At 47.0% G+C, this 12,774-nt stretch overlaps 1 protein-coding gene across 2 annotated transcripts in view; it reads right to left on the bottom strand.

The window, feature by feature from the left end:
• Window positions 1-12,774, bottom strand: part of LOC106574325 (neuropilin-2) — a 64,066-nt gene that overhangs the window by 14,857 nt on the left and 36,435 nt on the right. For both annotated transcript variants that reach the window (XM_014150168.2, XM_014150167.2), the window contains exons 8-12: window positions 11,261-11,405; window positions 9,484-9,833; window positions 9,177-9,321; window positions 721-801; window positions 419-580 (exon numbers count right to left, since the gene is read on the bottom strand). In XM_014150168.2, coding sequence (XP_014005643.1) covers window positions 419-580; window positions 721-801; window positions 9,177-9,321; window positions 9,484-9,833; window positions 11,261-11,405 — 883 coding nt within the window. The remainder of the gene's footprint in view (window positions 1-418; window positions 581-720; window positions 802-9,176; window positions 9,322-9,483; window positions 9,834-11,260; window positions 11,406-12,774) is intronic.

Raw genomic sequence — 12,774 nt, 5'->3', positions numbered from 1 at the left:
TTTCCTGGTTTTTCCTCTGGAATCTCTTGCCTCTGTAGTTAATAAGTGCTACTGGTTCTTTTTCCTGCCCAGAACGCTACCGGAACAACCCGTTAGCATCACAGAGTTGTCGCGCAGTCACATAGAGCAGAGTGGATGAGTTACACGTCATAAGTGTGTGCGTGTGTGTGTGTGTAGGTCTATGTTGTTGTGTGTGTTTATAAGTCACAAAATCAGCCTCGGCTGGGGCTCAAACAGAGTTTTTGTACATCCACATGTTTACAAACACCAAGCAAGTTCTTTACTGTACATCAAGCTAAATGAGGCCAAGTGGCTATATAACCTCTTTCTTGCCTTCTGAACATGGTCGTTGTGAACCACCATTGCCAACCCTGACTTATGGGGGGAAGCTAGCTGTGCTATGCTCAGGGAGACTCACCGGTGGGGGGCAGAGCGAGGTCCAGGCTGGGGCCCTGGGCTGGGGCTTTGGAGCTGCTGTGGAGGGACCAATGGAGCGGGGCGCTGAGGTCGTGAGTCCAGCCACACAGACTCTGCTCAAAGTCACACACACCACCCATTGACGGAGGGGAGGAGCTAGCTCCTGGAGAGAACGGGTGGGAGAGGGACGGAGAAAGACACAGAGAGAGAGAGAGACATCAATCATCAAACATTCTATAATATTATACAAACATAAAGTATCTATATGCAACATTTCCACACAGCATGCTTACAGACACTCACCTCTGCCCGCCCGCTGGGCAGTGCTACTCTCCATTGGACCAGACAAAGTCGGCGTGGCTGTGTCAGCCAGCGTGCTGGTTTCTATGGAGGCACAACACATAAGTGTTGTCAGTTACATCCAAGACGCTCAAAATTAAACACACTCAATGAAGCATACTCAATGAAACAACACCGCACTGTGAATGTGACCACAGCTTTCTGCCTAATCAACAGTTTGCCCATGAATACATTTTCTCAATCTCTGCTTCTCATAGACTAGTGCTTACTCCACATACCTAGATAAGAGTCTGAGGTCATCTCCCACGCTCCTTCCCTCCCTCCCTCCCTCCCTCCCTCCCAGACGAAGTGACTGGCTCATCTCCCTCCCTCCATGGGTCTGTTAGCCCAGACATCTCCCTCCCTCCATGGGTCTGTTAGCCCAGACATCTCCCTCCCTCCATGGGTCTGTTAGCCCAGACATCTCCCTCCTTCCATGGGTCTGTTAGCCCAGACATCTCCCTCCTTCCATGGGTCTGTTAGCCCAGACATCTCCCTCCCTCCATGGGTCTGTTAGCCCAGACATCTCCCTCCTTCCATGGGTCTGTTAGCCCAGACATCTCCCTCCTTCCATGGGTCTGTTAGCCCAGACATCTCCCTCCTTCCATGGGTCTGTTAGCCCAGACATCTCCCTCCCTCCATGGGTCTGTTAGCCCAGACATCTCCCTCCCTCCATGGGTCTGTTAGCCCAGACATCTCCCTCCCTCCATGGGTCTCTTAGCCCAGACATCTCCCTCCCTCCATGGGTCTGTTAGCCCAGACATCTCCCTCCCTCCATGGGTCTGTTAGCCCAGACATCTCCCTCCCTCCATGGGTCTGTTAGCCCAGACATCTCCCTCCTTCCATGGGTCTGTTAGCCCAGACATCTCCCTCCTTCCATGGGTCTGTTAGCCCAGACATCTCCCTCCCTCCATGGGTCTGTTAGCCCAGACATCTCCCTCCCTCCATGGGTCTCGACCGTCTCCACTGTCTCCACCTCCATCCACAGCCCAGTCAGACCATTGGCTGGGGCCCAGTCAGGACAGGCCAGACACCACTGGCTCCATGGGTGATGAATGGGCCTAGCTAGTTCACCTTCGAATGGATGATCACACACACACACACACACACACACACACACACGAGCATGCACGTACACACACACACACACACACACACACACACACACACACACACACACACACACACACACACACACACACACACACACACACACACACACACACACACACACACACACACACACACACACACACCTTCCAGCGGCACATGGTCTACAGACTGCAATAGGAATGTTATTGTGATAAGTGGCCATGCTATTGGGACCAGATGGGACAACCCTGGTTCCGTTATGCAATGACAGAGGGGAAAGGTTTGTGTCATCTCTGCTTTCTAACCACAATCTAACCAAGGTCCTAATCATATTATCATGCATCATGGAAATGTGTGGAAACTCTATTCCAGACTCTGTTCCAGAAGTCTGGGAACCTCTGCCTTAGAGTATAATGTACGTTCAACTTGTGCTTTCTGTTCATTTCTATGTAAAAATCTGTATCCAAGATGGCAAAACCTTTTTTTCCCCCCCAAGCATTCATACTTTCCCCAAGATGTCATTTAGGAGAGTGCAATGACTAGAGAGACACACCAAACTCGAACATCTGGAAAGCAACACTGCTAGCGCAGAATCTGGATGCATCTGCAGTCCAAAAACATAGCTGCTAGCTAATTGCTACGTCAGTGTGATGATGCTTCCTGGGCATGGCTATTAGCGTTTAGCGGCGTTTGAGAAACACAGACGTCAACAAACACGGAGGGAAGTTGATGACGTTGTCCATATCAGGACAGGTTGAAACGAGTCCTGCTGGGACTGAGGCTGTCCTAATACGGACACCATAGTTGACTGATCCTTTGACATTTTACCGTGACACAACCGCTTGTGAGGAAAAAAACACAGCTAAAATAGCGCAACATGAAAGAATAGCGCCCAGCTGTTGAGGTCTCTGACTGCGTGACATTAGGCTAACGTTAATGTCACACCCTTTACTGAGGCAATTAGTTGGCCGATCAGATTTTAATCACCAAGGAGCTATGGGGACCCCACCGGAAATACGTTAACCCCCTACTCCTCCCTAACCTTTTTCACATCCGAGGACCGTGTATCCTGTTATTTTATCTCTCTTAGTGCAAGCCTTTCCTCCAAGCCATTGCATCTCTGTGCTTTCAAAGGTCAGGCCTTGTCACAGTGGAAACGGCTTGACCTTTGTGGGGTGTGACAGGGGTGTGTGTGTTTCTCTGTGTCTGTGTGTGCGTGTATGACAGAGGTGTCAGGGGTAACGGGAGAGAGACGAGGAGCTATGACCTGCCTGCCTCTCCCCGAGGGCTCGCCACTCCTTGACACGTGTGAGGAAACAGCTACAGAGCTGCACCGAGAGGCCGGCCCTTATACAGTACCACTGTCCTTTCTCCTTGTGCAGAAGGCCTCCTCGTGCAGGACGGCCTCCTCATGCAGCAGAAGCAGGAGAAGGACTAATTGTGCAGGGAGAGGATCCCCTCATGCGGGAGAAGGCCTCCTTATTCAGGTAGAGAGTCCCCTCATGCATCAGAAGGCCTCCTCATGCAGGGAGAGGGACCCTCATGTAGGAACAGCCCCTTCAAATCAAATGTGATTTGTCACATGCGCCGAATACAACAGGTGACCTTACAGTGAAATGCTTACTTACAAGCCCTTAACCAACAATGCTTTAAGTAGTTCTTAAGGAAAAAGTGTTAAGTAAAAAAAATGTTTTTTAAGTAACAAATAATTAAACAGCATTAGTAAAATAACAATAGGGAGGCCATATACAGGGGGTACTGCGCAGTCGAGGAGGATGAGGAAGCGACTTTTTTTTTAGGATCTACTCAGCCCTCAAACTATGTTATGTCATTTACTGTGATCTAAAATGAAAAACCCGATCCTAAATCAGCAGTCCTACAGATACAAACGGCACCAGGGGAACTGTCATGTTACAGAGAATACAGTGAACAACGCTCCACCCCCTTCCCCTTTCTCACTGTTCTCAATCCCCCCCAGCCCCCTACTCTGCTCCTTCTCTTCTGGAAAACAGCCATAGCTCTCTCTGAACAATCTGACTCAACAAAATTTGAGCAAGAAAAAAAAAAAGTCAATTATGTAAAGAGCCTCTGTAAAACACACACACACACACACACACACACACACACACACACACGCACACACACACACACACACACACACACGCACACACGCACGCACGCACGCATTAAACCAGCGCAATTGTCAAACGCACGCTCTTTTGCAATTTCGACCTGATAAAGCCGGCGCTCTTCTATTTTCAAACCCTAGCGCCAGGATTGGTCATTTACCTGGTTTATATGAGCTTGCTTGTGCTGAGGTGGGAGGGGTGTCAATATTTTAGCTGTGTCCTTAAAAACGTGCGCCAAAGTGCCAATTTCAGGCGGCGTTCGTGGGGATATTTAAGACCAACCAAAAGCTGGTTTTAGCAATAACACGATTGTTTATGGCATGGATTTTGACAGCAGAAATGCAGCCATGACGCACAGTACCCATATGCGTATGGAAAACAAGATATATGTACTTTTTGTGCCCGTAAGCGTTTTTTTCCCCATTTAATTTTATTAAAAACCAAGCATAGCCTCAGGTTTTTTTTTGTCCTGCCCAATCCATTCGCTCACTTTTAAATAAATCTTAATCACCAAAGCTTTATTAAAACATCAAGTTTGGGAGCAGCAAAACAGTGAGCAGACATCCCCTTTTTAATCTATGTACTATTGTACATTATTTTAGCCAGCTCCTGTTATTATTTTGGATGTGCGTAAAAACCCCTCCACGCAGGCTACATACCCATCATGGAAAGATAGATTATATAATCCGAAGACAATCATATTTAGAAACACTTAAATTAGGTTCCTGTAACAATTGCTTGTTTTCTGTTTAGTTTGATTAAAAAACAAGCCCTTATAGGCCAACTTTACCCTACTATAACGAAAGCTGGTCCTACAGCAATTTGTCTGGTGTCTTTCTTATCCTGGCCATGCATTAGCCAAGTAGCCTATCCATAAAAGGTTTCTAAATGTTTTTTAATTTTTTTTATTTAACCTTTATTTAACTAGGCAAGTCAGTTAAGAACAAAATGTTATTTACAATGTCGGCCTACATTGCTGTTTCGTTATAGTAGGGTAAGGGTAGCCTATATGGGCTTGTTTTTTAATCAAACTAAACAGAAAACAAGCAATTGTTACAGGAATCTGTTTCTAAATACGATTGTCACCGGATTATCTAATCTATCTTTCCATGATGGGCATATAGCCTGCGTGGACGGTTAACTGTCTGGTTCAGGGGCAGAAGGACAGATTTTTTACCTTGTCAGCTCGGGGATTTGATCCAGCAACCTTTCGGTTAATGGCCCAACGCTTTAACCGTTAGGCTACCTGCTGCCCCTGAAATGTTTCACTCTTAGTCATCTTGCTTTTGCATTATTCCCAATTCACATAGGCCTACCTGTAGTGCATAGACAACTCTGTTCGGCTTATATACATCCCCATTCCAAAGAGCACATCTTGTCCAGTTAGCAAAGATGCACTCCTCCAAACATATTCAAATGATTCAGTCCTATAACGCCATATCAACGGTAGGCCCAGGCGACATATTGCTTATTGAGAACGTGCCTCACACACACAAGACAATTCACAGGAGCCTAATATTACTATTTTTTTGAAGTGCGATGCGTAAAGGCCTTTATTCATTGACGCCAATTACAACAATTATGACCGTCAACACTCCAAACATATTGAGCAAACACCAGCTGTTTTTTTGTTTTTTTTTACTGTTGCTATTACTCATTACTGTAGCCTATGCTATTCAATCCACAAACGGACTAGTAAAATAATATTCCGTGCCACCTGCCTAATTGTAGTTGATGACAAGGCAACCGGAGACAACAGCATGCAGTATTAAGCCATGAAATGTGTTGACAGGCCAATTTATTTATTCATCAAAACCCAGAATGTTATTCATATATTTCAGAAATTCATAATTAATCAACATTATTTTTTTTTAAATGCCCCAAAATATGTCCAACTTTTTTTTCTTCTTGTGATGTATATAAAGTGTAAATAAATCGAATACATTTCAACTTTATATCTGACATGGTGTCTTCTTTTACAGGGGGCTTTTTTTGAAAGCCCATAACCATGTGTGTGAGGTGGGGGGGGGGATGAGAAACAGCAGAGGAGAGTGGAGGAAATAAGAAGAAGAAAAACATTTACAGACCCACGCACTATGCCTAAGGGTGGGAACAGAGAGGAGAGGAGAGAACAGAGCCATGTGTGGGATTTAACAGCGAGAGAGAGAGAGAGAGAGAGAGAGAGAGAGAGAGAGAGAGAGAGAGAGAGAAAAAGGAGGGGTGACAAAAGATTTACAATCCTCCCTCCTGTGTTACGAGGCACAGCACTCCAACCCTCCCACTCAAGCACTGTGAACACTTGTGGACCAAATGCTCTGTTGAACGCCAGTGTGGTGTTAAACTCCTCCATCTCTCTGGGATATCCTCCATGTCCAATAAAGAGAAGCCTGTGACGGATTGCTTTAACACAGGGCTTTCACCTGGTCTCAATGCCTTTTACATGTGGCAGGGTTAACATCGGGATGGCTGTGGCCTCAAGGTGAAGGGTTGCCGGTTTGAATCCCAGGGCCTATGTGTAGACCCCACTGGGGGCAGCAGCAGGAAGTGATGGGGTGAGGAGGGAGTGACATAGGACAGCAAGGCGAGAGAGATGTAGGGAGGGGAGGAAAGCAGCTCATTGGTCAGTCATTCATGTAGGCCAATCATAGGTGTGGTACTGAGGGTCCCTAACAAAAGGCACTAGCCTGTTATTCTGACAGAGAGAGAGCGTGTGTGTGTTTGTGTCCTCTTGTTCTGTGTTAATGGAGGGTTCCGGTCTTGTTTCTCCTCTCTAATGGCATAGTGAGTGAGTCAGAGAAGAGTGGGATGAAATATTAAGAGGTCCACATCCTCCTTACACCACCGAACAGGGCTTGTGTACCTTACGCACAGACGCGCAAGTACGCACACACAAGCTCTCCCCTAACACTGATTACAGTGTGCAGGTGTAGGTGTTGAGACTCCAGCACAGACGTCCTGTGTAGGCCCATTAGGAGCCATTACAGTGTCTGTCTGTGTGTGTTTATGCGTATGTGTTGAACATCCTAGTCAGGGTGGGAACAGAGAGAGGAGCCTAGAACCAGCTCAGGGGAGATGAGGTGTGTGTGAGTGTGTGTGTGTGTGTGTGTGTGTGTGTGTGTGTGTGTGTGTGTGTGTGTGTGTGTGTGTGTGTGTGTGTGTGTGTACTGTATGCTTGCAGTGAGGGTGTGTGTGTTTGTGTGATAGGTGGAGCCAAGGTGTTGTGTTGTGTGTGTGTGTGTGTGTGTGTGTGTGTGTGTGTGTGTGTGTGTGTGTGTGTGTGTGTGTGTGTGTGTGTGTGTGTGCGTGTGTGTGCGTGTGTGCGCTGAGCCCACTGTCTGGTGCTGCAGCTCAGGTGTCCTGCGTAGGCCCAGTGGGAGCAGTGAGCAGTGAGAGACCAGATGTGTCTACTACCTCACATCTGGATAGCAGACCATACCAGCAGTGTGTGCGTGCATGGTACCCTTGAGACAGATTGCTCAAAACCCGTCCAACCCTTTCTCCACTCCCTGTAACTTTAACCTTCACTCTTTCCAAGACTCCCCTGATTTTTCCACTTCCACTTGCTTTCCAACTCCCTAATTGTGTATCCAGTAGACTCACAGATGATATATAGTACACGCACGCACACACACTTTTTAAAAATATACCCTACCGTTCAAAAGTTTGGGGTCACTTAGAAATGTCCTTGATTTTGAAAGAAAAGCACATTTTTTGTCCATTAAAATAACATCAGATTGATCAGAAATACAGTGTAGACATTGTTCATGTTGTAAATGACTATTGTAGCTGGAAACAGCAGATTAAAGAAGCAATAAAACTGGACTTCTTTAGACTAGTTGAGTATCTGGAGCATCAGTTTTTGTGGGTTTGATTACAGGCTCAAAATGGCCAGAAACAAAGACCTTTCTTCTGAAACTCGTCAGTCTATTCTTGTTCTGAGAAATTAAGGCTATTCCATGCGAGAAATTGCCAAGAAACTGAAGATCTCGTACAACACTGTGTACTACTCTATTCACAGAACAGTGCAAACTGTCTCTAACCAGAATAGAAAGAGGAGTGGGAGGCCCCGGTGCACAACTGAGCAAGAGGACAAGTACATTAGAGTGTCTAGTTTGAGAAACAGACGCCTCACAAGTCCTCAACTGGCAGCTTCATTAAATAGTACCCGCAAAACACCAGTCTGAACATCAACAGTGAAGAGGCGACTCCGGGATGCTGGATTTCTAGGCAGAGTTCCTCTGTCCAGTCTCTGTGTTCTTTTGCCCATCTTAATCTTTTCTTTTTATTGGCCAGTCTGAGATATGGCTTTTTCTTTGCAACTCTGCTTAGAAGGCCAGCATCCCGGAGTCGCCTCTTCACTGTTGACGTTGCAGGTACTATTTAATGAAGCTGCCAGTTGAGGACTTGTGAGGCATTTATTTCTCAAACTAGACACTCTAATGTACTTGTACTCTTGCTCAGTTGTGCACCGGGGCCTCCCACTCCTCTTTCTATTCTGGTTAGAGCTGTTCTGTGAATTGAGAAGTACACAGCGTTGTACGAGATCTTCAGTTTCTTGGCAATTTCTCGCATGGAATAGCCTTCCTTTCTCAGAACAAGAATAGACTGACGAGTTTCAGAAGGAAGGTCTTTGTTTCTGGCCATTTTGAGCCTGTAATCGAACCCACAAATGCTGATGCTCCAGATACTCAACTAGTCTAAAGAAGGCAAGTTTTATTGCTTCTTTAATCAGATCAACAGTTTTCAGCTGTGCTAACATAATTGCAAAAGGGTTTTCTACTGATCAATTAGCCTTTTAAAATGATAAACTTGGATTAGCTAACACAACGTGCCATTGGAACACAGGAGTGATGGTTGCTGATAATGAGCCTCTGTACGCCTAAGTCGATATCCATTAAAAAAAAAATCAGCCGTTTCCAGCTAATTTAGTTATTTACAACATTAACAATGTCTACATTGCATTTCTGATCAATTTGATGTTATTTGAATGGAAATTGTTTTGTTGCTTTTCTTTCAAAAACAAGGACATTTCTAAAGTGACCCCAAACTTTTGAACGGTAGTGTATATTTGTAGGATATTTTGGCAGTTATGAGAAACAGATTGAACGTTTGGAGCGGGGATTGAACCCCGGTCTCCGGTGGGGAGAGGAGTGTACATGTGTCTAAGCCGGGAATGTTAATAGAATACCGCGGGCTTACCTGGCACATCACAGCCCAATATTTCCACTCTCATCCCGATCCCGGCCGGAGACCACCTCTCTGGATAGATCCTGATGAACTGGGCCAGGGTCTCCTCAAAACGCCGTAGCTCAGGGGTGTCGTAGTGGGTATTCCCCTCAAATATCTGCAACACACACACAGAAATAAAGCAGAAATATTGAAATGTACTGTGGCAAAAATCTGTATGTAGATTATTTAAATGAGTATAATCCATACTTTACACTGACACACACACAACCCCAACATCACCCCCACCCCTACACACGTCCCCCTCCCCCACACCCACCTTGGGCAGGCTGGTCTTGCTGTCCATAACGAACCCCCAGTCCTTCCCATCTAGACTGTGAGCCACGCGGTACTTCCTCACAAAGGCCCTGTTGTCCGTGCTGCTTGTCCCCTCTCCGCCCCTCGCCCCCTGGGTGATCATCCCCCCGACAGTCTTGGGGACACCCAGGTCCACTTGGAGCCACTCCTCCCCAGCCAGGGGCTGAGCGGGGCCGGGGAACCAGCCTGAGTGGCTGCCCACCAGGCGGGCATTCCCTGGGGACCACAGCATGTCTCGAGCTGACGAGGCTGAGATCTGGGCGTCGGGGAGCAGGCCAGAGAGGAGGCCCTGCATCTCTGAACACGGAGCATCTGAAGTTAGGGAAGAAGATGAGTGGGGAGAGGGACGGGGAAGGGAGGGGGAGTGGGGAGGGAAATTATTTATCAAAATCCCCTTTATTGGGTCAATGTCATACATTACACAAAACTATCACATTTCAACCCTCACATATTATCTGTAAAAGAAGCAATGAGAGAGAAGGTGGGAGAGAAGGGGAGGGGTTACAGGAGATGATACAATAAAATAAAAAATAAAAAAAGGAGGAGGAGAGAGAGGTGGAACTAGGAGAGAGAAGAAAGAAAGAGCGAGGGAGAATGGTAGGGGAAAGAGAGAGAGAAAGAGGACAGTAGAGGAGATTAGCGAGGAAGAGACCCGAGGGAGAAACAGGGGAGAGAAGACCAGAGACAAGACGAGACAGAGGGAGTGAGACCGAGAGAGGAGAAAGCGAGAGAGGAGGAGAAGAGAGGAGAGCATTAGTAGGGTTGACGGTTTAAGAGCACACAGATCAAAGTTTCATGCTGTTATGTCACAGCACTCGCAACGAATGTAAATTATGGATAAATGGCAACAGAAATGTATGTGTGTGTGTGTATGCATCGACGTGAGGTCATCATGCTTGTCTTCAAGTGACTATGTGTGCACCTGAACGGTGAGAGCCAGTCTAACATGCACTTGCAATACTAGCTAACGCGTGGTACTCTCTCTCCCTCTGTGAATCACAGTTCAAGATTTACAAGTGAACAAGAGTGTCATGAATGATTGATTGTGACCCTTTCTTGTGACATACTGCATCTGCGAGATTGTAGGGGTTGAGAGAAAGTAGGTTGATATCCTGAAGTCAAAAACAGTTTAAAGGGCAGGAGAGGGAGCGGAGGAGGGAAAAGGGGAGAGACGGAGAATTATTCAGAGGGAAAGAAAGGCTATTGATAGAGAGAATTGGAGTAGGTGGAGAGGGAGCGAGAGAGGGAGAAAGAGTGAAAAGCAAGAACAGAGTATGGAATGAGAGAGAAAATGAAAGTGAGAGAAAATAATGATTACGAGGGAGAAATTTAGGAGGGGGAAGGAGAGCAGAATCATAGTGGAAAGATCGAGAGAATGAGAGCGAGGGAAAAGATGAAGTGATTGGAGATGTGCTGGCTGGCTGAGAACAGAGTAAAACTTTGATTAGACTAATGCTCTGGTTGCTGTCGGAAGTTCTTATGTATGCGTGTGTGTGTGTGTGTGTGTGCGCTCATGTTACTGCGTAGTTAATGCATAAACTGGCTGGCATTTCTTCTAAGGGGATTTTATTAAGTTTCTTCACTGACAGAGCAAGAGATGCTGGAACACATTTTGTCTCTCAAAAAGACTCTGTTTTGACGTGCAGTGGGACAGAGGATAGAATGTAAAGGATGCCTCAAGTATCTGAGGCAAAATAACTGAAACATCTCTTTTCCCCGTGGCTCCCTCTCACACACACCTATGATCTGGCAGCCGTAGAGCTCGAAACGCAGGGCAATGCCGTTCTTCCAGGTCTGAGGCCGGATGCGTACGAAGCGGGCTAAGACGGGCTGGGGTATGCGGTTCAACACCACCTCAGATGGGTCTGTGTTCGCATGGAACATCTGGAGAACACACAGAGAGAGGTATATGGTTAGACGTTTATACCAATCCGTAGATACCACGCACATTTTATACCACACACACACACACACACACACACACACACACACACACACACACACACACACACACACACACACACACACACACACACACACACACACACACACACACGAGCAGTGCTAGGGCACAGTGTTGAAGATGGCCAAGCACCAACAGAAGTGGGTAGCCTTTGTTGCTGCCCGATGCATCAGCCGGCGCGATGGGGATGAGTGAATGAGTGAGTGACACAGTGAAAGGAGATGATTGCTGCGCTCAATTTCTTGACCGTAAATCGCTCTGGATAAGAGCATCTGCTAAATTACCAACATGTAAATGTAAACTAAATCTGCAGGTGCGTGGAGCTATGAGCTGTGCGTGTCAAAAAGAGGGGATTTTTGTCTTCACATTCCAAACAACAATCTTGGGACTTTATTCTTTACAAAAAGTGAAAAAGTGTGCGACCAAGTTTTCAGTTCTCTCTTCCTCGCAATCTCTCTCTACCTCACACATCCATAGCCCGCAGTGAGTCTCGCTTCGCTGCACACACACAGAGCCCCAGCTAAGCACAGACAACCTAAACACAGATCCAATGACACCCACCCAGCTGTCTGTCTGTGTTTGTGGGGCAAAAGGTGAGGGATGGTAGGGGTTTGGAAGGGCAGACACACACACGCAACGAACACACACACATCCCAAACACACACCCACAACCACACACACGCACGCACGCACGCACGCACGCACGCACGCACGCACACACACACACACACACACACACACACACACACACACACACACACACACACACACACACACACACCACACACTCCCCTTCCCACACCGCCCACACACACTACCACCCTGGGGGGACTGAACAGTGGACAGAAATGCTTGATGGACATGACAGGGCAAGGTCGGACAGGATTGGGCGTTCTGTAACAATAACAGGAAGTCTCCGCAGGAGGGCAGGACAAGACCAGGGATTACTTCCTGTGGCATGCGTCCTGAACGTCCACCCCACTCCTTACACCTCCCTTCCTCTCTTGACCCCTCAGGGAGAGAGGTTAGAGGTCAGAGGGTAAATGTGACTGTAGGAGAGTTTAGGGGAAGGACACAGACAGACAACAGACGTCCCCTCATGCTCGTGGAAGGAACCAATGGTGAGAGACGTCTGACCCACCTCATGTCCTATCCCTCTATCCGGTCTGGAGGTCTTCCACCAATCACACCCCATCAAAACATCTCTCTCTCTCTCTCTCTCTCTCTCTCTACTCTCTCTCTACTCTCTCTCTACTCGCTCTCCATTCTCTGTCCACCTCCCCCTCTTTC

Source organism: Salmo salar, chromosome ssa16 (genome assembly GCF_905237065.1).
Source record: "Salmo salar chromosome ssa16, Ssal_v3.1, whole genome shotgun sequence".
In the NCBI taxonomy this organism is placed as follows: domain Eukaryota; kingdom Metazoa; phylum Chordata; class Actinopteri; order Salmoniformes; family Salmonidae; genus Salmo; species Salmo salar.
The sequence above is the reverse complement of the archived record's forward strand: the minus strand, read 5'-3'. Positions and strand labels throughout refer to the sequence as shown.